The 26,000-nt window shown below is 46.2% G+C and overlaps 1 protein-coding gene across 1 annotated transcript in view; it reads right to left on the bottom strand.

The window, feature by feature from the left end:
• The window catches only part of CREB3L2 (cAMP responsive element binding protein 3 like 2), a 120,021-nt gene extending 103,129 nt beyond the window's left edge, over nt 1-16,892 (bottom strand). The window contains exon 1 of the mRNA XM_025984495.2: nt 16,384-16,892. Within this exon, the coding sequence (XP_025840280.1) occupies nt 16,384-16,485 (102 nt within the window). The 5' untranslated portion in view covers nt 16,486-16,892. The remainder of the gene's footprint in view (nt 1-16,383) is intronic.
• Nucleotides 16,893-26,000: the final 9,108 nt, after the last annotated feature.

Here is a 26,000-nt window from a genome sequence, read left to right as displayed (position 1 = left end):
CTGGTACAGAGCTAGTGGTCCTTCAGATACGTTCCAGTAAATCTGGCTAACTTCACACTCCCTCTGTAAGGAAGGAATCCATAAACAAAGTCACCTTCAGCCGCTCTTCTAAGAAAACACACCAGGCTTCAGGCAGCTGTTAGTAAAGGCCTCCAACCAGGCAAAGCTGCTTACTCTCAGACCACTGTTTTTTACACCATTGGTCTCCACCAAATAATAAGTCTTTACAAATTCCTGCTCACGGCCACTTCCTGAAGCCACCTTCCTGGCCTGGCTACTCGGTCTGCCAGGGATTGTCTTCATTGTCAGCCTGCGTCTCTGCTTGGTCTTACACATGTGACTGTTCTGGAGGCCTTGTTAGGCTTCGCTCCTCAAGGGCAGGGCTGAGCTTCTATTTTTTTGTGACCATTCCAGGAGGCTAGGTTCCAGGTTCTGTACTCAGAGGCACCCATAATTTCTGTTGGCCAGCGGCTTTTCCTGAGAAAGCATAATCAGACCTTTTGATTCCCATATACAAACCGCCTGTGTCCCTGCCACTCTATTCCCTGGTGAAAGGCACTTCACAGCCCACTCACATTCTGGGTGCAGCTTAGTAGGGTGAGCAGCTCAGCCCAGGAGTGCCAGAAAGTGCAACTGGGAGTTTTGGGCACACTGAGCAGAGAAGTAGAAAGGAAATAAAGCAGTTCCCTTATCTGTGAGGTGAAGGGGTTGTGCTCAGCCATTATCAAAGGTCCCTATGAGATCCATGACCCTAATAAGTTTGGGAAAATGTTATTTTGTAGTGAGGCAGACACTGCTGCTTGGCCATTTAATATCCATCCTGCCCTCTGTCCTCACCATCAGGTATGTCCACCTTGTTCAGAGTGGCAAGGTATCCGACTAAACCATTCACCTTCCTGGACACTCTGTGACAGTGAGGGATAGCCAGTGAAACCTAAAAGGAATTCTGATTGGGACCTCAGGGCAAGCCTTGGCTTTTCCAATACAGCTTTGCCCTCTGCTTTGCCCTCCCAGAAGGTGATGTCTTGCTGGAGGTGATGTAGTTGTCTTGGAGTCATGAGGCAATGCCCAAAAGGACAAAGGTCTACCTGCTATAGATGGCAGGATGAAAATGTGAGACAGCCCGGGGACCCACTGTCCAACCACTACACCAGTCCTGGAAAGCCTAGCTCAGGACTTCTTGGTTCATAAAGCTAAATGGACCCATGCATGTTTAAATCAGTGTATTTTAAAGCTAAGTGACATATACAGTTCCAACCTTCAAACTTTGGTTCTTGTTCTTTTTTTTTTTTTTTTTCTAGAAGCAAATTTGGCACAGGTAATAGTTTTTCAAAAGGGCAATGAGGAAAAATAAATCTACCTACCAGGATATTTTTCTTTTGGTTGGCAAATACCAAAGAACAAACTTGTCATGAAAGCCATCTGCATCTCACGAAAAACCAGCAAAGGGCTAACCAGTCCCCCAAACCGCCAGCTGCTTCGCAGTAGTGCAGCTCCACAAAGGAGAACCATCAGGTAACTCATTTAAATTTGTTAGCCTCCATAGCAAAGGATTTTCTCTCACTGGCATTCAGCAACTTGTTGATTGTTCTTATTTAAAACAAAGATGTATGCCTTCCAGAGAGGGTGGAGATTTGGGCACAGGTTTCTAGCAGCATCCCCACCAAAGCCTTATGGAAATTGCCAAAATGATAACAAGGCATTATGGGAGTAGGTCCTTTCACTTGACAAAACCTTTGTGGAGCTTCTACTGGATGGGATGCTGGTTTAGTCCGGATAAAAGGCAGGCAGAGAAGACCTATATTAGTGTGCATCAGAAGCTGAAAATTATACTCCCAATGATCAACATATTTCCTTTTTTCTTCTTTTTAAATCATTGAGGCCTTTTATAGAGCAGCAAATTCCCAACGTGGAGTATTTTTCTGCCAAGCGAATCTTTTAAAATCTAGCTCTGTGGTTGTTTAGATGTCCTGGAATCTGAGAGTTCCGGATTTGGGTTTTTTTCAGGTGCTTAGAACCTGCTCCCCAAGACAGAAGACTCAGGGCAGGTTCTCTCACTCAATTGTCTTTTTTTTTTTTTTTTTATCTATATCTAGTATTTTATTTTATTTTATTTTTTTTAATTAATTTTTATTGGTGTTCAATTCTCAATTGTCTTTACATCAACTACTTTGGAAGGTCAAAGGGTGAATGCGGTCAGGCCATGGGTCAGAAAGAGAGCCTGTGGTTTATATGCCAGGTGATGCAGCTTATCAACAGCATTCAGGGGCACCTGGGTGGCTCCGTGGTTGAACATTTGCCTTTGGCCCAGGGCGTGACCCCAGGGTCACGGGATCGAGTCCCGTGTCGGGCTCCCTGATGGAGCCTGCTTCTCCCTCTGCCTGTGTCTCTGCCTCTGTGTGTGTGTGTGTGTGTGTCTCTATGAATAAATAAATAAAATCTTTAAAAAGAAAAAAGAGCATTCAAAATTGCTCTGGTGGGGAAGGTCCAGGGGACAAGCAGAGAGCCCTTCAGGCTTCTCCCTGATGCTACAGCAGGGCCCCACAGGGCTGCTCCACCATGCTTCCACTTCCTTTCCCACTCTCATGCTAATGGATTCCTCAGCATATCACAATCAGCCCCAGAAATGTGATTCATATTAGATAAACACTGTAAATGATCTAAATGCCCACTCAAATCGTTGTTTCAGGGGATGGCAGGGACAGGGAATAAGCCACACCCCCTCTTGCCTTCCTTCTTGAGACTGGAAGAATGTTAACACCTGCCACCAACCCAGCCCTCAAAACCTCCAAACAATTTCAGTTTTGTAGAAGCAGGTGCCTGAAAAATCCAAGCACGAATTTAGTCATGCAAATCGATACCAGGCATTAGGGCTAAAAAGATTCAGGTAGGAACTAAAAAAAAAAAAAAAAAACTTTAAGATTCCTGCCACCCTCCAAATGTCTGGTCACAACCAATCAGGCCACATTAGGGTGAAGGGGGTCAAAGGTACAAATTTCCAGTTATAAGAGAAATTAGGTTTTGCAGATGTGATATACAACATGATGACTATAGTTAACAATACTGTGTTACATATTTGGAAGTGGCTACGAGAGAGTAGATCTTAAAAGTTCTCATCACAAGAAAAAGAATCTGTCACTGTGTGAGATGACAGGATGTTAATTAAATGTATTGTGGCATCATTTTGAATATATACACAAACCACATCATTATGTTGTATGTCTTAAACCTATACAATACAAGGTTAGATGCCAATTATATTTCAATAAACCTGGAGAAAATAAATAAATGAATACATACATGCATTTATTTAGGTCACATTAGAGAGGCTTTGTTCTGTTTATATTTTTTTTCCCCTGAAGTTTAGAACTCAGCAAGGTTTTTCTTCCTACGCATCCCTGAAATTACTGAAGCAAAAAAAAAAAAACAAAAAAAGGACCACAGGAAACTAATATCTCCAAGGCAATGGCCACACACCAGGCATAGAGATAGACACATTATTCATATCATGTCACTCATCCTCTCTCATGGCCTTGTGAAATAGCCTCAGAAGGATACCCAGAGTAGGGAGGGCTAGTACCAGGCTGTATGCCCAGAGTCACTGATTCATCCACTCAAGCAGCAGGTATTTCTTTGATACCTGCTGTGCTGTGCTCAGCACTGTTCTGGTAGCTTCCCAACCAGTGTGCCTGAGGAGTGCCAGAGGCTGGAGCTGAGGGCCCCTGGGGCTGTGAGCAGCCTCACCCACAGCTTCAGTGCACCCAGCAAACAACAGCAATGCCTACGAGTGCCATGCCAACAAGGCTTGGAAGCACTGAATGAATAATTGCTTGCTGGTGACAAGGGCTATGAAGTTTGTGCTGACTCCAAACCCCTGCATTTTCTACCGACCCCCTGCTCCCAGTGGTTGAGCCATCAACGGACATGGGGACATGTCCCATGCTCAGAGTCCCACACCGGAAACAAGAAGGGTAGGAACAAGAAAGCTGAACATTGGTCGGGCTCCGTCTACTCAACCATCCCATCTCTCAGCTGGGCCAGGCTTAATTTCAGTTTCCTCCTATAAGTGTGTATTTAAATCAGAAGGAAACACTGGGTTTCGACCCACCTCATGTTCCGACTATGTAAACACAGCTGAAACACCAAATGGTTTTCTGACTGCTATTTTTCTGCTTCTCTTTTTGATCGCACACGAGCAAATGCCCACGTTAAAGACTGCTGGGGTGGGTGGGCGTCTTCAGTTACAACGTGATGCCCTGGAGTCCAAGGGGAGCAAGGTGGTGTCCATCGAGGTTCAGTCCTCCTCCACCTCCTCAGTCCAGAGCACCAGGCGTTCCAGCTGCTCCCAAATGTGGGTCATGGGCTGCCCAGAGCCCTGGAAAGAAAACTTGCAAATCCAGAGCAGAACCAGAAAAACAACTCCTGGCAGTGCCTCAAAAATGAATGCCATCTCAGGGTAAGAAGTTAAAAGTCACAGCTATGAAGATGGGCTTGGGCGCTTTGGTTACAAAAAATATGGTATTTCCCCCACTTGATCCCACCCTGCTTTCCAAAGGATGGAGGCATCTAGTGCCTATGTCATTCATAAATGGAAGGTTGGAGGTGGGGGAACCATATTTTAACTTCATCATTATATTCCACTGAGATCCATAGGTCTGCTCCCAAATTGTTTGAAGTAAGTTTTTATTACAACAAAAAACTGCCTACACACATACGCACGCACACACACATATATTTAAGGCTCTTGAGGACCAATTTGGCCTCTTGTTGGACTACAAAGGAAGCTTGTCTGTGACCAATTTTATTTTTTTAAGCTCAATTAGCCAACATTTTTAAAAAAGAAAAAATGTTAAAAGCAAAAGCTGCCATAGGTAACCCCAGCTTACAAATCCATATTCCAAAGGTGGTAGCAGCGGGATGTGGGCAGTGGGGGTCGGCTGGGCGTGGTGCAGGGAGGGCAGGGGGTGTCCGGGAATTCCTTGCACATTCTGTTCCATTTTACTGTGAACCTAAAGCTATTCTAAAACATTAAGTCTTTTTTTTTTTTTTTTTAAGTTTCTAAATGTAGGTGCTTCCATCGAAATAATGGGGGAAAAAAAGCATCCATTTCCTGGTCAGCCAAGAGACCACTCAACCCACACAGTAGCTGAAATTTGGGGTGGCTCCTAAATTTTGCATCTCCTCACAGGTGTCTGCTCTGCTGCAGGCTGAGAAGCACCAGGTGCCTGCTTCCTCCTTACCCCCACCCCCTCTTCCTTTGTCCCTGGGCCTCAGCCCACAGGCCTGCAGACCTGGCTACCAAGCCCCCCTACTCCCATGCTGTTCCTCATCTCCAGAGGGCCAGAGGGCCAGAGGGCCGAGGGCCCCAGCAGCCAGGCAAAGAACATAGGGAGGAGCCAGCCTCAGCAAGCAGGGGATACACAGAGGGTCTGGGGATGACCACAGGATGTCCCACCAGACTCCCCTCCTAAAACCCAGACATTGCTTGTAGCTGCACATTTTCTTTGAAGTGGCATCATTTATTTTAATGTTCCTTCCTCTGGAAAACCCTTGGGTTCATATTCTTATAATAAAACCACTTGTCCTTATCTGCTCCTATTATATCATACAAAACTGGAGCCAATTAGGTGTCTCTCTCTCTCTCTCTTTTTTTTTTTTTTTTTTGCCTACTGAATATTGTTGATGTATCTGTGATCAAACCCATCTTTGGCCATCGGTGGGTCTACTTGATATTTTTTCATGGGAAGAGTCAGAAGAAATAAAGGAAAAGCCTCAACCCTTACAGGCATTTGGTAAACCCAACACTCTCCTACAGGGGTCAGAATCCAGAGACCAGCCTTTTGCATGCCTGAAGGCCGGAAAGGACATATGCCCAAAGGAACCCAAGCTCAAACTCCGGGTGGCCAACCAGAAGGACATCCAGGGACAGATGAACTCAGCCTGGAGAGAAGAATGAACAAAGTACCCTCATAAAAGTGCACAGGCACTGTGACAGTCTCCAAGGCCAATTTTAAGGATTGCTTTTGGGTTTGTCCTAAAACACAGGAAAGAAAGAGGCAGTGTTGTCTACATGCCCCACCATGCATCTTTACCCCTAATTTCTGTCCGTCTGCCCTCCGCTCCGGAAGCCAGGCCTCCACGCCCTGGGCGCAATGCTGCCTAGCATGCCTCATGCTCAGACCACAGGTCCTGCACTGAGCTGACATGCACATGGTCCTTGAAGCCAGGTGAAGTGCAAACTCAGCCTTTATTTATCTTAAGCACTGTGTAGCAACTCTCTCTTCTCTTGGAACCTGTGATGGGATTTTCCTGGATTTTCTCCACATTTTCCTGCCGGGTCTTTCCGAGTTCCATCTGCAGATTCCTCCTCCCTGGCCAACCCCTCTAGGGCCCCCAGGGCTCTATCCTTAGCCTTCCTCTCACTCTTCACTCTCACCTAACCTCCTTGGAGCAGCTTCTGTGGGCTATGGGCTTCACTGATCCCCACAGACTTGCAACATCCAAGTCTACACCTCCAGACCAGACTTTTCTCCAAACCCCAAGTTCCCAAATGCCTTTTAAGCAGAGCTCCTGGATGTTCCATGAATGCATCAGACTCACTATGTCTCAAACTGAAGTCATTATTTTCCCCACCACTCTTCTAAATATCCCCTTTCGGGGGCACCTGAGCAGTTCAGTCAGTGAAGCATCTGCCTTCAGCTCAGGTCATGATCTCAGGGTCCTGGGTTTGGGTCCCAAGTGGGGCTCTCTGCTCAGCAGGGAGTCTGCTTCTCCCTCCCTCATGAATGAATGAATGAATTAATTAATTAATTAATTAATCTATCTTTTAAAAAATTGTTTTTTAATATCCCCTTTCAGATCACTGGAAGCATCACCAACTCAGTCTGCCATCAGAAAACAGGAGGTCTCCCACCCCACACCCCACCCCACAAAGTCACTAAGTCTCCCAGTCTAGCTCCTAGCCCTTGCTGATTGATGTGCTCCTCTCTGTCAGGTTCAAGGCTCTCATGGTATCTTGTTTAACCTCAGCGATGAAAAAGCCAGCCACAGATCATCTTGCCACCATTAATTCTACCCTCCAATCCATCCTTCACAACCACTAGGGTTTCCTTTCTAAAAGACATTTTTGCTCCTGTCCCTTTCTCGTTAAAAGCCCTCCCACTCTACTACCCACAAAAGAACATCTGAATGGTTAACAAGGCATGCAGACTTTTTTTTTTTTAAGATTTTATTTATTTATTCATGACAGGCACACAGAGGGGCAGAGACACAGGCAGAGGGAGAAGCAGGCTCCATGCAGGGAGCCCCACCTGGGACTCAATCCCGGGTCTCCAGGATCAGGCCCTGGGCTGAAGGTGGCACTAAACCCCTGAGCCACCAGGGCTGTCCGGCATGCAGTTTTTATGATCTTGTCATATCTCCCAATACTCCCCATAGAGTACTCTCAAAGTACCTGAAACTATTTGGGATTCCTAGAATCGACCATGACATTTTACACATTCCTACTCTATACCTGCCACTCCTACTGCCTAGAGAATTCCTATTTATACATCAGGACCCATTGTAAATACCATCTGCTCTGTGATCTCCTTTGGAATTGTGGTTCCATCCTCTGTGCTCCAGGAATATTTTGAATACAGCTCTGATGCAAAATGTATCTCAGGTATTTAATGTATCATCAGGTATTTAATGACTTGTTTATATATCTTCTTTCCCACTCTACTGAGAGAGCCACAAGGTCAAGATAATGTACATCCTCCTGCCTAGAACATGCACAGGTTTAGAAAAGCAGTTCATTAAGTTCCTCAAATTGGAGGAAGGACCGGCTGTGAGAGATGTTTCCCCAGGATGCGTGGACAGGAAGCCAAGGGAAGGAAGGAGTTAATAGTTCAACCTTTACAATGCTATGATTGGTAACCTTGGATTTGAATTTCTGTTTAACACAATTGGCCAGTGAGAACGCATTTTCATCACAAATCCTCATTTCCTCCAAGTTTTCTAAAAACATCACCCTATCAGTTTGAATCCTGCAGGCTCTTTCTCAGCCAAAAGGAATTTCCCTTTAAACAAAAACTATTCAGACATTTCCAAGATATGAAATGTTAAAAACCAGGATTTTCCACTCAGACAACTAGGAAACTGTTTGTGGATTTTTTTTCCCCAGACTCCTCTTATGTGCCAAGAAGTCTGAAGAGGATTTTTTTTTTCTGATGTTAAAAAAAATGTTTCCTACCTCTGTGCCTCTCTGTTTTTCCATTCCTTATATTGTCTGGGTTTTACAGAAGCAAGGTTTTAAGTCAGGAAAGAGAGGCTACAGAATGCAACACAACAGCTGCCAATTGAGCTGTTCCAACCATACAGGCAATCAACTAAATCTTGTTGGTGTGTTAAATCATTTTTTAAAACTGAAAGGCCTTCAAAGAGCATGGTACCCAGAATAGAACTATGGGGTTAAAAAAAAACAAACAAAAAAAAACCTTGGTGGCCATGCGATACAAATGCAGCATTTTACAAGTTGTATAAACTGGCACCCAGAATGTCAAGTACCTTGTAACACAAGTTTACACATCAAAATGACAGGCTCCAAAGAAAAAGTCTCTTCCAAGAGCCATCATTGATACTTCTGACAAGAAGCAGGCATAGGAATTTGGGTGGCTCAGAGTAACCCATCTCTACTCTTAAAAACACCTCAAAGCTCTTCAGTAATGTCAGCACGGTTTGGGTAAATAAATTACTCCAGAATAGAGCAAGTCAAAGGCAGGCAGTTCAACAGGAGGCAATTGCAACTGAGCTTGACAGCAGCTATACACAACGGAGGAAATATACGGTACATAATTCTAAGAAGTTATGTCTGATTTTTGCACTGACCTGCCACCTAGTCCTATAAAAATTTAGACATACCACCTCAGAACACCACAAAGTGTTTCCCAACCCAAAGAATAAGCACAAGCCCGGCTAAAACACAGCTTGCATCTGACGGGTGACACTGACTCTAGAAACAACTCTGTCCCAGTAATGACCTGTGAGTTTCTCATGGGTCTATACTGCAGGAGAGCTGAGTCAGTAAATATTCCCTGAGATAAATAGGGTGCAGTGATAAAGGGAGTTCAAAGTGTCCCCTACTCTTCTCAGAATAATGATCATGAAGATTCAGGATTACCCAGTCATTGCCCTTCCAGAACTAATGAAGGCCCAGAAGAATCTTGGGTTATACCAAACTTTCCATCAATAGGCAAAAAAAATAGATACAAAGATCTGAGAACCGGCTGTATTGAAAGTGATAGAGGGGAGCATACAGAAAGAATAGAAGGCCAAGTACCAAACACGCACATTTAGGAGGTAGCAAGGAAGCCAGTGAAAAAGGAAAAGCTGAGCCCCTCAGACTGTCATGGAAGCTGATCATGGATGAGTTATGAGATGACCTTGTAGTCAATGCTGCCAAATTATGTCCATGAGGCCTAGTAGGTCAGGACAGAGAAAAGACTAGGTGTAGTGGTTATAGAGAAGTTGGAGGACCTTCTAGCAACAGTGGGTACCAGAACTGACAGGGTGCAGAAGTAAGTAGAAAGTAAGGAAATGCAGGCAGTAGGTATTGACTACTTATTTCAGAAAAGCTGGCAGTAAACAAAAGGGAAAAAAATGTGAGCAAGGAGGAGCAACAGCATCTGGCAAACATGTGTTCAAGGCAGAGACCTGTGTTTACAGCAGAAGGTAGAAGCTGGGGAGGGCAGGAAATGAGGATGTGTGCGAGAAACTAATAACAGGCTCTCGTGCTTCCTGAGTGATGTCAGACTCCTAAGGTCAGAGCATCTCTGCCTCTGAGAAGAGAGAAGATGTTAAGTCAGGGGAGACGGAGGAAAAGCCTATCTATTATGGGCCAGGCAGCGACATGTGAGGTAACTTGCCCAAGGTCACTAGAGAACCAGTAGCCCTTGACGTCGAATCTGCCTGACTTTGCCAAAGCTCACCCTTTCCACCATGCTGCCCTCAGCTCCACACTAGTGGAAACCAGGGCTGTTATACAATCACCCACACTCCCACCTTGTTCTCCAAACTAAAGAAAAGATCATTGACACCAAATTACCCATGTTGCTTTCACACTAAATTTTCAGATTTCCAGAAGCATTTACAAGAATTCAGAGTTTAAAAAATATATGAACGAAAGAGGTCAGGGCCACCGAACTTAACCATTCTCCGAGAGTGCCTCACTCCACTTCTTTAGGCATCAAGCAATTATTGTGTATCTCTGAGCATCCTGCACTTGGCTAAGTAAGCATCATGAGAATACAGAAAAGCCAAAGTTGTGTCCCCTGTCCTTAAGGAGCTTATGTTTCAGCTAAGCCAATCTCTTGACTGCTCTGGGCCTCAGATTCTCGGTACATAAAACAGGCCAATGCCTCCCATGTGCCCCACAGATGACCTATATGTTTCAATTCAGGAAAAATCTAGGTCACTTAGAACTTCATTTGGAAGAGATGGAAAGCATGTGATGAGCAGGGAGGAAGAGGAGGAGGCTCAAGGTTGATCCAAAGATCATGGTTTTCATCATTTTCTTTCGATCCTGACTCTGCAGTGGCAGGGAACATGAACACTCCCCTCATTCATAAAATTACTCACTTGGACATTGAGACATCCTATAGCCGTAAGCCCAAAATCCTACCAAATAACCAAGCAACACCTAGGGCCATCTGCCTCGAGACAGCAGACAGGTCAGAGCCATGCCAGGCTGAGGCAGGCAGTTCAGGATGCCAATAGGTACACCTGGGCTTATCAATATTTGAATAGCCACGAGCGACCGAAAAAAAAAAAAACCAGCTTCCTTGAAAACTGACATTCAGCTTTCCACCTGCAGATCTGAAGTTGTGTGGACCTCCCAACAAAACAAGTCATTCTTGTCTTACATGATAAGCATGATTGTAGGCTTAGTTACCTTTAGCCCTGATATTTGACCCTGATACAGACAGTTCAGATAATATAGTCAATTCTACATTCCCTAGCTAGTGAGTTGGGACACAGCAGCACACCCTCCCTGATCACCTTTGTGTGCATTTCCGAGAGGCCAGTCTTGTCTCTGTGGTCTTCCTTCATTCGGTACTATTAGCACAGGTAAGTAACACTCTTAGAGCTTTGCAAGTGGCACAGTACCTGGTTTGATCTTTTATTTCCAAGGCTAATTATTGTGGATTATAAAACATTTTCCATTTGCTAGCCCAACTCTGTGAGGAAAACAGCCATTGGTCAAACAAACACACTAATGAAAGGACTGCCAACTCAGACTATTTTTCCAATGATCATGCTGAGTGAGCTACCGATAGCTCTTCAATCCCCAGATGACTAATCTGAGCCAGTCATGTAAATCCCGTTCTAGCCACTGGTTTTAAAATGGTTAAATGACCCCATCTTTGTCGATGAAGCTCAAAGAGAAATTAGCTGGTGGACTTCTGAGAAAAGTTTCTTCCATTCTAAAAAAGGACACGGCAAGGCTCAATCTCTCTTATTCCTCTGAATATTGTCATTTTGAATCAAATACCAGAAACTCATATGGCAATGAGTTGCTTTCTCATTGCATCGAGCCCAAAGATGAAATTTGCACATAGATGGATGGCAGTTAGGACCATAATGACACGGAGGAGTTGCCCAGTCAGTCAAACAAGGAGCTATATACTTACAACGTGACATAATAATTTACTGATTGTATAAGCAATCTGAATCAGGTTTCAGTTACTTACAGCTGCAAAAATTGTAATTTAATTCAATTAAATTAGATGCAATACCTCGTTTCTCTTGCAAGACCAGCTTCACATCAGACTTCCCTGCTTCCATAGAACATTCTTACTTGGGGGTCTTTCAAGAAAGAGGGCAAGCACAAAACCCAGTAGTGCCCTCTCAACTTTCAGCAGTATGCCTGAGTCCACCTGCCCCCAACCTGTGTTATCACCATGAGAACAATTTCAGAGACAACAATCTAATAGGTCAAACAAATTTCACCAAGATCACCAGGATCTATGATCACTAGATCATAGATATATTAGCAACACATGTACCTGGCTGCTTTATGAATAAGAGCCAAGTATATGGAATAGTAGAAGAATAGTGAGTGCTCCCCCCACTCCCCAAATATTCCTCCCCTACAACTTGGGTATTGCCAGAAGTTCTCCATTTAGAGATCCACCTTTTTGAGCGGAAGTAACTACTGTTAAATATAAATGCCCATTTAGGGTCATATGTTAAACTTTACTAATATTTAAATTTTCAGTGTAAGTGTAAGTCATCAAATCTTTCATGAGAGCAAAATTTAGGAGTTATAAAGAGAACACTATTACAGTGAGTACTTGAGGCCCAAGAAGGGAGGGAAACATGAAAACAAAGGTCAAGAAAGGTGAAGTGAAGGCCTTGAAGACAAACTATGTTTGCTTTGCAATTCGACTAGAACTCATTACTTATCATTCAGTGCGTGAAGATCAGGTGACAAGCAATGATATCCTCAAGCCAGCAGGACCCTGGGTTCCACCTCAGAACCTGGTCAGGGGCCAATAATAGGAGTTGTCCCCAAGGTGGTACATCAGCCCCAAATCTTCAATATCCCATTGGAGCCACATCAGTCGCTGGGCCAGCCAGGAGGAAGGGGAAACCACCAGCCTGTGAGATTAGCCAACTCCATCCCAGAACTCAGTGATAGATGTGGAAGCTAGATGGCCTTCACATCCGGACACAGGTTGAACAGCCCCTTAACTCTCTACCTCCCACTGTCTGGTATTGGTCGTTTCACTTGAAGAACCAACCAGATATAAAAATTTAGTGCACAGTCACTAAATAACCTTACAAGTACTAGGTTGATATGAACAGCATTGAAAACAAAACCGACCATCATTATCTTTGCAGACTCCATTGTATAGTTTTCTACGAAGATTAAAATCATTGCAAAAATTGAAAAAAAATCCCAATTCTCCAGATTGTTAAACTGAGATATAAGAAAGTTACCAAGATCATAAAGTTTATCAGACCCAAACTCACAGTTAATCTTCCACCCGTAGAGCCCCCTTCCACCAAGGATTCCGGCCTCCTCCTCTCTTCACCAAGGCCTCCACTGACTTGGAAAACGTTGAGCCTTTTTTTTCTTTTTAAGATTTTATTTATTTAATCATGAGAGACACAGAGAGAGAGGCAGAGACATAGGCAGAAGGAGAAGCAGGCTCCCTGTGGGGAACCTGATATGGGACTCAGGACTCGATCCTAGGACCCCAGGATCATGACCTGAGCTGAAGAAGGCAGACAGACGTTCAACCACCGAGCCACCCAGGTGCCTCAGGAAGTGTTGAGCCTTAATGGAGCACCAGATCTCCTCTCCCCCTAGGGAGACTCAAGTTAAAATCACCTCTAGTCCAGTCTTACATGGTGCCTTTAAGCTTTAATTTTACATTTTCTAAATACATTCTGGAGGTAAAAAATAGAACAGTATAAAAGGGGTAGTATATAAATAACTCCCTCACCCCTGCTCCCTCTGTTGACCCCCCCAGTCCCCAGATTGCCGTGCCAGAAACAATTATTCATTTCTTGAGCGTCCTTCCGAATATGAACTGTGTCTATATAAGTAGATAAAATTTATAGCCTGTTTTCCTCTTTAAATTACAAAATCCCACAACGAATGCCCAGAAATGTAATTTGCACCGAATCTTAGAGGAACACAACATATGTGTTAGAAATGCCCAATATCCGGGCAGGTTTGGGGGAAGGAACAAGGTTTCTCACAATGCTTTCAAACCAGAAAAGAGACACACTCTCATTTTTAGATCTACCATCTTTTCTAGGCCCACTTTTAGCCTATACACACTCTGGATACAACAGCATCCGTAAAAGTACTACTCACTGTTTTAAAATAATATGTTGTCATCTGTATGGAAACTACTTTTTAAGCTCCAAGAGGAAGCCCAAAGCTCTAAAAACTTGGGATCTAATGAGCAAGTGCATATTCATCCTATCCATGTACTTCATTATTTTGTAAGCTTGGAACCTGTCCCTTCTAAGCCTTTGTCCTTCTGAACCGAGAAGTCTTCTCCCCACTAACCATATGAGAAAAACACTGCTCCAGCTGGTTCACAGAAGGCACCAGAGAAGGTACAATCCCAGCCTCAGGCGATATGAACCCTCTACGTTTTTAAAATCAGGTAGGTGACAGGTTTGCTAAAACAGGGCATTAGCAATCATGCATGTGGTAACTAAATCCCTATTTAGGCCTGGGGGTCAGACTATTCCACATTTTGGACGACAGCAATTTAAACCAGTTCTGCAATTGGATACCCAGCAGAGTTCAAGAAACAGATGGGAAAGTTATCTATATTCACATCTCTGCCAAAACTCCCCTTAGTTTAGAAGCAATACAATCCAGTCGTCTGTTGCTACTAAATCCAATACCTCTTTCAACATTAATTCATATACATAGTGTGTTGGCAAGGACCCTTAGTAATGATGAGTGGCATTTTATAGGAGTGAGCTGCCCAGAAGAGAGACACATTCCTAAGTGGCAGACATAAAAGTCATTTAAAAAAAAAAAAAAATTAGAGGAAAAATAATCACACATCACTGCTTCATCACAGTAACACAGAAAAACTGAGCTCTTGGGGGATCCCTGGGTGGCTCAATGGTTAAGCACCTGCCTGCAGCCCAGGGTGTGATCCTGGAGACCTGGGACTGAGTCCCACGTCGGGCTCCCTGCATGGAGCCTGTGTCTCTGTCTCTGTCTCTCTGTCTCCCTCTCTCTGTGTCTCTCATGAATAAATAAATAAAATCTTTAAAAAAGAAAAACTGAGCTCTTAATACCAAAAGGAATGTAAGGTCTCTACCCCTGACACTCTTCATAAAGATCTTAATTAGAGCCAGTCCAAAGTGTTCTGTCTGGAGTTAATGTCATAGTCACAGGTAGCATCTTAAATCCTAGTCTGTGATCTCACAAATGCAAGTCACAGGCCGAAAGGGAATGTGTATGCCTGTGCACAATTCATGCCACCAGCTGAAAGACAACCCCAAAGCTGTGGCATTACAGCTGCTGGATGAGACATTTTCATAGTATGTTTAAGAACAAAAGAGAAGAACTGCCTCCCCCCTCCACCCCATGGTTAAAATGCCGCCCATGTCAGTAAAAACACCTGGAGCACCCAATTACCAGAAGATATTTGAGGGCCAATGTGTTCTAAGTCCTGGACTGACAACAGGAAGTTCATCTGGGCCCTCAATCCAAATGCAGCCCACATGGTCTCCTCGGGGAAGGCCTCAGCAAGCCAAACCCAGATCCCACTACACATCTGGCTTTTGCCCCAGCATGAACTACCACTCCCTCTCCGCCCTGCACTCTGCATTTTTCCAACAAGCCATTCTCAGCCATCACAAATGCTTTGGTGGGAATCACAGGGAGGCCCTCATCCCTTTTCCCAAAATAACGTCAACCAGAGGCAAAGGCCAAGGAGGTGGGGCCTGCAGGCCATTTTGCAAAAGTTTCAAATATCCTGGCACTGACCCTCTTAAAAAAAATCATGAGGGAAAACAGCCAAGCTTCTCGTTTTCTCATTAGTTCTCTGTCTCTGTCTCTCACTCATTACTAACGTCTGCATTTTTAAGAAACAAGCAAAAAGTAGATCTCACATAAAATCATATTAACATTGCTGGCTGTTGGAAGCAGGAGTTTATTTTGCAAACTCAATGCCAAACACTTGAACCTGACACCTTTAAAAGAAATGTGCAGTGTTCTGTGACAGTTCAATCCCCAAACGGGTCCCTGACGCATAAGACGGAACAAAGAACTGGGGAGCCGTCCCACCTCCTCCAAAGCCTTTCTGACATATGCAACTGCCTCAGATTTCCATACTCTGCTGATTTTTCCCCTGAAGAAGAGAGAGGAAGCAGATCTATTGGCTGTCCAGTTAAAGAGACCAAATAACGTAGTCTCTCTCCTACATGTCAAAGAAGCTTTTCCAACACACACACACACACACACACACACACGCACACCCGTGCAATTCCTTCCAGAAACATAGAAAAAGGGAGCGACTGTGACAGCGAAGGGAAGAAAATGCCACTTTGTTCAATTCTCCAAACCTTCCCAGGGAACAGCAGCAGACTCAACAGTGGCCCGGATTCTCCACCACCTACCCCTTGGGCTCTCCCCTGCCCCCCAGCAGGGGTGAGAGAGGCTCGGGAACTGAGCCTTCCTTGCCAAGGGAACACAAACTGTCACTGCGATCACAGAAGCCCTAAAAGGGCCAGGGGCCCACCCTGGTCTGTCGGGGGGGCAAAAGCACACCTGTCGCTCGGTGTCTTGCCCCGGGCATGCCTGCCTCCTCCCCGACACTTCCTCCGCAGCCCCCGCCCCCGTGCCCTTCAGGTCCTCACCGTGTGGTACATCAGAGCCTCGGTTTCCCCGGGCTCCGACAGCTCGCTCAGCTTGCGGTCCCACTGCAGGACGCTCTGCTCCCCGCTCTCCAGCACCTCCATGCCGGGCGAGGATGCTGCGGCCGGAGCACAGCGGGTGGAGATGCCTCCGCGGTTAGGGTCCCGCGCGCGGGATGTGCGCGTGCGCGTGTAGCTTAGGCACCTAGGAAGGAGGCACGTCCTGTGCTCTACCTGCCGGAGAACCAGCTGCCAAGGGCTCCAGCCGGTGTCCTCGGAACTCTGAGAACTGCCGGGGGAGACAGGCTGTCCAGGGACCCGGCTGAAGGCTGAAGGGGCTACAGCAGGGCGTGCATCCAAAACAGAGGCAGACCAGGTCTCACCCCAAGAAAATCCCTTTGCAATAAGCCCACTTCCCACTACCGTCCCAGAAGAAACTTTGAGACTTCCCCAGGGCTCCTCCGCTCTGCTCCGGGACCCCAGCTAATGACTCCAGCCCCCTCCAGAGCAGTGGCCAATCGGATGCTCACGGCGGCCGCCCGACCCAATCAGAAGTCAGGATTCCCGCCCCGTCCCGCCCCGAAAGGCTGGGCAGCGGGAAGGCTCAGCCCAGGCTTTGGAATGTGGGCGGGGAGCGCCTCTGACGTCACCGGGGAACTCCCTCTGCCCCGGCGCGACCAGCCACCGCTCTCTGAGGCAGCGGACCAATGGAGTGCCCGGTCCGGGCGTGATGGACGGGGAGTATGGCCAATGAGAAAGGGGCGCCTTCAGGGGCCAGCCAATCAAGTAGCGACAAGAATACATTTTATAAAAGAGGGAGGGTTGGGGATCCCTGGGTGGCTTAGCGGTTTGGAGCCTGCCTTGGCCCAGGGCGGGATCCTGTACACCCCTGATTGAGTCCCGCATGGGGCTCCCTGCGTGGAGCCTGCTTCTCCCTCTCTCAATGTGTCTCTCATGAATAAATAAAATTTAAAAAAATAAAAATAAAAAGAGGGAGGGGTGAACTCAGCACCTTCGCTGGGAATCCACAAAGTTAGCACGCCCTTCGAGGAAAGAGAGTCCCTGTGTGGGCAGGTTTATATCAGGTCTTTAATATTATATATTTATATACGGTCTTAAATATTTTATTAGTATAGATTCGTTCATTTGAGTTTCGAGAGTTTGAAAAAAAATGAATTACATATACACAAACATAAATATTTCCCCTCCTGCGTGAATTTGTTATTAGCACAGTCATAAAGCAAATGGTCACTGCTTGCTCCTCAAAATTTTCGCCCTTGTTCTGCTATGCTCTTCTCCTGACATGGTTTTGGGTTGTTTTTTGGTTTGGGTTTTGTTTTTTAAATGAGCTTCACTTATTTTTCCCTTTCAATTCACTCCACAGACTCTATTGAGAAGAACCAATGGCTTGCTGAAGAGCTCTGAGTTGAGACCTTGAATTCATAGAACTTTCATATCCGTGGAGGAGCCGGGCAATAAACAAAGAAAATAAAGGCATAATGTAAACCTAAAAAAAAAAGAAAAAGAAAAAGAAAAAAAAGATTTTATTTATTTATTTGAGACGGAGAGAGAGCACTCCCGGCAGGGGTGGGGCAGGAGGCTGGGGAGCAGAGGGAGGACAAACAGGGTGCACAGCTGGCTCAGAGCAACCAGAGGTGACCTGAGCTGAAATCAAGAGTCCCATGAATCAAGGCGTGATGTAACTTCAGGGACTGGTAACTGGTATGAAGTGTCGTTGGAGCAGGGACCTGAATGAAATGAGGTTTGTGGAGGAGCTGGTGTTTTGCTGACTGACCAGCCGACCAATAGGGCAGCCGCAGGACTTGCCAACACAAGTGGCAGAGGAGGCCTGAGAGGTGGGCAGGGACCTGATCACCAGCCTGCCTACACCAGGCAAAAGAGAGCATATCCTAAAGTATTTGTCCTCAACACGTTTTTCTTCCTTTTTTAGACTCTTCCTTGTAGGGATGCAAAGTCATTGAAAATATAATTTGGTCATTTCGTCTTTGATATTTTTAATTAGTTTGCTCATTTTAAATATAAAGGAGTCTGCCTTGTCTCTAGAAGTTTCTTACAATAGCACATTCAGATATTGGGTATTGCTTCCTCTCCTTTGCAAGTATTTCTTGGTGAGTGGGGTCAGTCAAAGGTCTTGGAACTCTGCATTGTCTTTAGGCAGTAGATTATCATGTGAACTCTTCCATTTGTCTGGTCCTGTCTCCTGGGGCTTTTGAGAATGTTTTAATACTTGAGTAGAAATTCCAACTTATGGGCATGTAGCTTCTTCGTGGAATAGGTTTTCTCATTTTCTCCTGGTCCTCGATTTTCATTTTTCAATCTGCTACCTCCTTCACCATATCCTTTTAGCATAACATTCAACATGAGTAAGTTAGAAACATGTATATCCTCCTTAATGTTGGAATACAAACATTTATCTGTCAAACATTTCTTCTTGGGGATCCCTGGGTGGCTCAGCGGTTTAGCGCCCGCCTTTGGCCTAGGATGTGATCCTGGAGTCCCGGGATCAAGTCCCACATCAGGCTCCCTGCATGGAGCCTGCTTCTCCCTCTACCTGTGTCTCTGCCTCTCTCTCTCTTTCTCTCTCTCATGAATAAATAAAACCTTTAAAAACATTAAAAAATAATTCTTTAAAAAAAAATTTCTTCTTTTGACAAAGTCAGTCCCTGGTTATGCCCCATGTGGTAGGCAGCTTATAAGATGGCTCCAATTATTCTGCTTCCTGGTGTTTACACCCTTGTGGGACTCCCTATCCTTGACTCTGGACTGGACTTCCTTCAATCACATAAAATATAGCAAAAGTAATGGCCTTTCGAGGAAGTTTCTGGCTCCTCACTTGCTTGATCTCTCTTCCTCTCTTGCTTGCTGGCTCCAAGGAAAAATATATGCCATGTTGTAAGCTGCCCTGTTGAGAGGCCCACATAGCAAGGAACTGAGGAAGATGTCCAGCCAATAGCCAGTGAGCAACTGAGTCTGTTGATCCAACAACTCTTTAGCAACCGCAGCCTGCTAATAACCGTGAGTGACTTTGGAGCAGATTCCTGCCCTCCTCCCACCAAGTTGAACCTGGAGATGACCATAACATTATGAGAGACCCTGAACCAGAGGACTCAGCTTAAGCTGCACCCAGATTCTCAACCCACAGACACTAAAGGTAAAACATGTATGTTGTTTTAAGCCACAAATTTTTTTCTTCACAAAATAATATAATAATTGGTACCCTAAATATTTGTTGAAATTTACCTGTACTCCAAAAATACTGTCACAATCCCTAATGGTGAGTCTCTTCATCCTCCTTTGTTCCATGTTTCCTTCTCCCATTCAATGTACACAAGACTTCTCACCAGCTTATTTCTTGTTCTACACTGGAGTCTAGCATCTGTCCCTTTCCCTCTCATTCTTAGGACTTAGCAAGTGAGTTGACTTTTTTTCCCAGCTTCTCTGGCATCCTTAAAAAGTAACAGCACTTGCTCCCCTGTCTTTTTTCTTTCCTTTTTTTTTTTTGAGATATAATTGACATATTACATTTTTTTTGGGTGTACAACATATGACTCAATATTTGTATATATTGCAAAAGAGATCACCACAATGTCCAGTTATAGGCAACAAGAGGTACATTACATTCCCAGGACTCATTTATTTTAAAACTGAGAAGTTTATACCTTTTGACCAACTTCATCCTTTCTGCCTATCCACCCCTGCCTGTGGTAGCCACCAATCTGTTCTCTTTAGCTATACATTCAGGGGTTTTGTTTCTGTTTTTATATCCCACTTATAAGAGAGATCATACAGTATTTGTCTTTCTGTCTGATTTATTTCACTTAACATAATGCCCTTAAAGTCCATCCATGTTGTTGCAAATGGCAAGATTTCCTTCTTTTTTATGGATGAATAATATGCCATGATGTATATATACCACATTTTCTTTATCCATTCATCCACTGATGGACCCTCGGGTCACTTCCATGTCTTGGCTATTGTAAATAATGCTGCAATGAACACGGGATTGCAGGTATCTTTTTTAGCTAGTGGTTTTGTTTCCTTTAGATGACTCTCTAGAAGTGGATTTGGTGGGCTGTATGCTAGTTCTATTTTTTTAATTCTTTTTTTTTTAAAGATTTTATTTATTTATTCATGAGACACACACACACACACACAGAGAGAGAGAGAGAGAGAGAGGCAGAGACACAGGCAGAGGGAGAAGCAGGCTCCATGCACCGGGAGCCCGACGTGGGACTCGATCCTGGGTCTCCAGGACCACGCCCTGGGCTGAAGGTGGCGCTAAACCGCTGAGCCACCCCGGGGTTGCCCTGATAGTTCTATTTTTAACTTTTTGAGGAACATCCATACTGTTTTTGATAGTAGCTGCACCAATTTACATTCCCACCAACAGTACACAAGAGTTCCCTTTTTTGCACATCCTCACCAACATTTGCAATTTTTTGTCTTTGATAATAGCCATTCTAATAGGTGCGAGGTGATATCTCATTGTGGTTTGCATTTGCCCCTCCCTGATGGTTAGTGATGTTGAGCACCTTTTTATATAGCTACTGACCATCTGTGTTGTCTGCATCTTCTTTGGAAAAATGTCTATTCAGGTCCCCTGCCCATTTTCTAATTGGATTATTTGTTTTTATGCTATTAAGTTATATGAATTCTTGAGATATATATATATATATATATTTAGAAAGAGAGAGCATGAGTAGGGGGGACAGAGAGGGAGACAGAGAACCTTAAGCAGGCTCCACACTCAGTGCAGAGGGCTCCATCTCATGACCCTGAGATCATGGCCTGAGCTGAAAGCAAGAGTTGGAGGCTTAACTGACCAAACCAACAAGGTGCCCCAGTTCTTGATATATTCTAGATATTAATCCCATATCAGATATGTGATTTGCAAATATTTAATGCCATTTGGTAGGTTGTCTTTTCATTTTGAGGATGATTTCCTTTGCTGCATGAAAGCTTTTTGGTTTGATGTAATCATATTTGTTTATTGTTGCTTCCATTGCCTTTGCTTTTGGTGTCAAATCCAAAAAGTCATTGCCAGTACCAATGTTGAGGAGTTTACCACCTGTGTTTTCTTCTAGCAGTTTTTTGGGTTTCAAGTGTTACATTCAACTTTTTATTCCATTTTGACTTACTTTTTGTGTATGGTTTAAGATAGTACTTTTGTTTCATTCTTTTGCATGTGCCTATCTGGTTTTCACATCAGCATTTATTAGAGACTGTCCTTTCCTCATTGTATATCCTTAGCTCCTTTGTTATACATTAATTGACTATTTGCATGGGTTTCATTCTGGGTTCTCTATTTTGTTCTAGTGATGTATCTGTTTTTATGCCAATATGATAGATTTGTAATATAGTGTGAAATCAGGAAGCATGATACCTCCAGCTTTGTTTTACTTAATCAAAATTGCTTTGTCAATTTGGGAATTGTTTGCTCTAGGTCTGTGAAAAATGTCATTAGAATTTTGATACGGATTACATTGAATCTGTAAAACACTTTGAGTAATGTGGACATTTTAACAATATTAATTGTTCCAGTTAATGGAGGAAGAAATATATTTCCATTTATTTGTATTTTCTATAATTTCTTTCATCAATGTCTTAGTTTTCAGTTACAGGTCTTTCACCTCCTTGGTCAAATTTATACCTAAGTATTTCATTCTATTTGATGCAATTGTGAATGGAATTATTTTCTTAATTTCTCTTTCTGATAGTTCATCATTACTGTACAAAAATGCAACAGATTTTGTATGTGGATTTTTGTATAACTGCAACTATTTTGAGTTTGTGTGTTAGTTCTTTTTATAATTATTATTAGAATTCAGTAAGTGTCCTGCTCAGTGCCCATCACCCAGTCTCAGCTCGAGCCAAGCCCTCAGCTCCAGCAGCCAGGACCGGCTCCATCACCTCAGGCCCAGGAGCTTCAGCAGGCCCCACAGTCGGCCTCGGGCAGGCTCTTGCCTCGGTGGTTCAGGGTGTTGCTCGGGGGTCCAAAGCCGGTTGTTCCTGAGTGAGGCAGCTGCTCTGGCACATCAATGACCTTGATAGCTGGTAGTGGGCCCCGTTCCGTCTCCAGGGCTCCCAAGGGTGCAGGTGGCTCTTCCAGGTCAGGACAGGGATTCAGAGGTCTGACCACCATGTGTCTTACCTTGTATACAGCAGCTGGCATCCCGGCTCGGGCCAAGCCCTCAGCACCAGCAGCCGGGACCAGCTCCATCCCCTCAGACCCTGAAGGTGCAGCAGGCCCCACAGTCAGGGCTCAGGCGCGCTCTTGGGGTGGTTCAGGGTGTTGCTCGGGGTCTGAAGCTGTAGCTCCAAGAAGAGAAAGTATCATCACCAAGAGGGACTTTCCTCATCCGTCTCAAATCAAGGACACGCTTCCCACCGCTCAACGTGTGTGAGTGCAAGAGCCCTGGGAGGTCTCCCCAGACTGCAGCCCGTGGGGATGGGGTGTGAGCCTACCCAGTGCTCCCGGCCCAGCAGCATGGAGGCTTGATCTGTGTGACCCACCCTGTCCCCAACTCGGCCACCCCCAGTCCTCCTCACCCCCAGCCTCTAACTCTGTGTGATGGAGGTTTCTTAAATGATCAAGGTATCGATCAATTCGACAGTCGAGCACTGAGCCTGGCACGTATTGCCCTGTGAATTTCAGCAGCTTTGTCAGGGCAGGAAATTCTGGGGGATCGTCGAAGTCCTCCTCATAGTAGTCCAGCCAGATGCTCAGGAAGGAGGACATGGCGCTGAGGAGGGACAGGTGGGCAGAGGCGTCAGAAGACAGGGCTCCTCACACAGAGGTGTCCCGGGGAAGCCCTGCAGGAACCGGGGCCCTCGGCCTCCAGCGTGGGGCTGTCGGAGGCAAGTGCTGCTCCTTGTCCACCTGCCACCTGGCGGTCCTACCTGCCACAGGCCTGCTCACTGAGGAGGGTTGGCACAAAGCCTCTGTGCGTGGGAGCCCATGACCAGCGGTGTGACCATCACTGTCTTTCCCGGGGAACCTTCCCTCCCGTGGGTCTGCCCTGCCTCACTCACGAGGGCCCCCGGGGGGTGTCCTTCCACTGACTCTAATCTCCCACGGGCGGGGGCCGTCTGGTCCCTGAGCCCTCACTGGCTCTCCTGAGCACCTGCCCTGTACCTGGGTCTGGTGCCACCAGATTGGTGAGTGCGATGCTCCCCACACCCTCTGCTCTGGGTCCCAGGTGTGGGGCAGACAGAGGGTTGTGGGAATGGGCATGGAGGAGGTCCCTTTGGCGTCCCAGTGCTCTCCCACAAAGCCCACACCCCACCCACGGCTCTCCTTTGCTCTTTTCCTGAAGGGGCCTCAGACCTTTACCCTGTCACAGGAATTGCAGACGTGTGGGGTGAGGGGTCCAGCAGCCCCTCCGACCCACAGCCCCCTCGCGGCCCTCCTGGAGAGGGAAGGCTCCCCTGCATGAGCCAGAGCTCACTCACATTTCCCACTGGTCCCGGATTCCTTCCTTCTTGCAAGAATTCATGATGTATCGATATCTAGAGGAGGGCGGGGGGCATCACATGAACCATTTTGGACCCAACCTCTCCTCATAGCTGCTGTCACCCTCTGAACCCCAACTAGTCCAGAAACCTGGGGGGCTGTCAGCTCTGTGCATTGGGCCACGGGCAGCTCCTGAAGAAGCGCCTGCACCTGCTGGCGCTTCCTGAATGATTGAGGAATGAAAGGGCTCCAGCCATGCCCATGGCCGATATCCAAGTGGGCCTGGGCGTCCAGGTGTCCCCGGGGGCCCCTACTCCAAATGCCCCAGGATGCAGACCCCAGATGGACTCCCTTTCAATGGCAAAACAGGCCAGCTCAAGACCCTGGTGATGGTGGGGAGGCGGCACAGGTTTCATCATGGGGAGAGAAAGACAGCTGCTGAGCACAAGCACAGCCCCTCTAGCCAAACTGCCACAGGCCAGGCCCCGGGGACTGCCCTACAGGACCCGACTAGGCCCCGTGTGACTCTACTCCAGTCGTAGGAGCAGCCCGAGGGGCCGGGAAGTTCAGCCCCGTTCCCCAAGACTCCCAACCAGTAGGTGGCCCATCCCCCTGGGCTGTGGAGGGTCAGGGAGCTCACTTTGCAAACAGCAGGTCCAGCACCTCTTCAGGGGTGCCATAGTTGTCCAAAATATTAAGAAATTCGAATAGGGACAGATTGTGCAAGCGCAGCAAGGCAGGCACCAGTTCTTCTACCTGCTGCTCCAGCAGCTCCTTCTGGCTGGGGGTGGTCCGGCAGATCCGATTCCTTCTCAGGGCTGAGGCCCTTTCAGCCTGAGGTGGGACAGAGGGGATGTGCAGCCTGCACTGTAGCCTCCAGACCACCTGGGAGTTGGAGCGTAGGCCAAAGCCCAAGCTCTCAGTGGCTGCGGGGTGCGGGGGGGGGGGGGGGGGCAGGAGTGCCCACAGTAGGAACACGGGGCTTGACGCCTGTGGCTCAGTCACTTAGCATCTGACCCTGGGTTGTGGCTCAGGTCATGGTCTCAGCATCCTGAGATCCCGCCCCTGGCAGGCTCTGCGCTTGGCGCAGAGTGTGCTTGAGGAGCCTGTGTCTCCCTCTTCCGCTCCCTGCTCTCTGCCTGTCTCTTAAACAGAAAAACTATCTAATAAAGAAATCATCTTAGAGGATAAATTAAAAAAAAAAAAATATGGATCAATACAAGGATCTCAAGTGGGAGGGGTCAGTATCCCAGGGCAGCTTGTCAGCTGAGTTTTGACAGCACCTCCCTGCATTAACGGCTTCACCCCTTGAATTTGACCACACGTCCCTGTCTCCAGGTGCCCACACAGAGACCTTTCCTTGGGTGGGAGGGCCCAGGGCCTGAGGGCTGCAGGATGTTCAGTGCTGCTTGTGATTTGGCAACAGAAGGGAATCGCATCGAAGTCCTGCATCAGTGAAGGGCTCAGTGGCTGTGGGAACCAACTGGCCTTCTGATATGTTGTACAATACACGAGGCCCCTGTGCCTGACCCCGGGAGGAGGGGGCAGGGATGCGCTCCTTCAAAACTTAACTGTAGAGCGATAGACATAATACAGTGAGCCCCGTGTCCCTTGGGGAAAAGTCTCCCAAGTCACCAGGACCATGCTCAAGCCTTGGAGTAGGTGGGGAAGGACGTCAGGCCAATGGGGCCTCCTGGGAGCACCAGTTAGGAGAAAGCATAGCACAGTGCAAACTACTGGAGACTGCGTGCAATGACATGGTGTGTCTCTTTTTCAAAAGTTTTTATGGGCAGCCCGGGTGGCTCAGTGGTTTAGCACTGCCTTCAGCCCAGGGCGTGATCCTGGGGACCCAGGATCCAGTCCCACATCAGGCTCCCTGCATGGAGCCTGCTTCTCTCTCTGCTTGTGTCTATGCATTTCTCTCGCTGTCTCTTGTGAATAAATAAATAAAATCTTTAAAAAGATTTAATTATTAAAAAAAGTTGTTATTATTCATTCATGACACACAGAGAGAGAGAGAGAGAGAGAGAGAGGCAGACACACAGACAGAGGTAGAAGCAGTCCCCATGCAGAGAGCCCGAGGCGGGACTCGATCCCCGGTCTCCAGCATCAGGGCCTGGGCAGAAGGCAGGCGCTAAACCACTGG

The sequence above is a fragment of the Vulpes vulpes genome, chromosome 7 (genome assembly GCF_048418805.1).
Source record: "Vulpes vulpes isolate BD-2025 chromosome 7, VulVul3, whole genome shotgun sequence".
Classification (NCBI taxonomy): Eukaryota; Metazoa; Chordata; class Mammalia; order Carnivora; family Canidae; genus Vulpes; species Vulpes vulpes.
The sequence above is the reverse complement of the archived record's forward strand: the minus strand, read 5'-3'. Positions and strand labels throughout refer to the sequence as shown.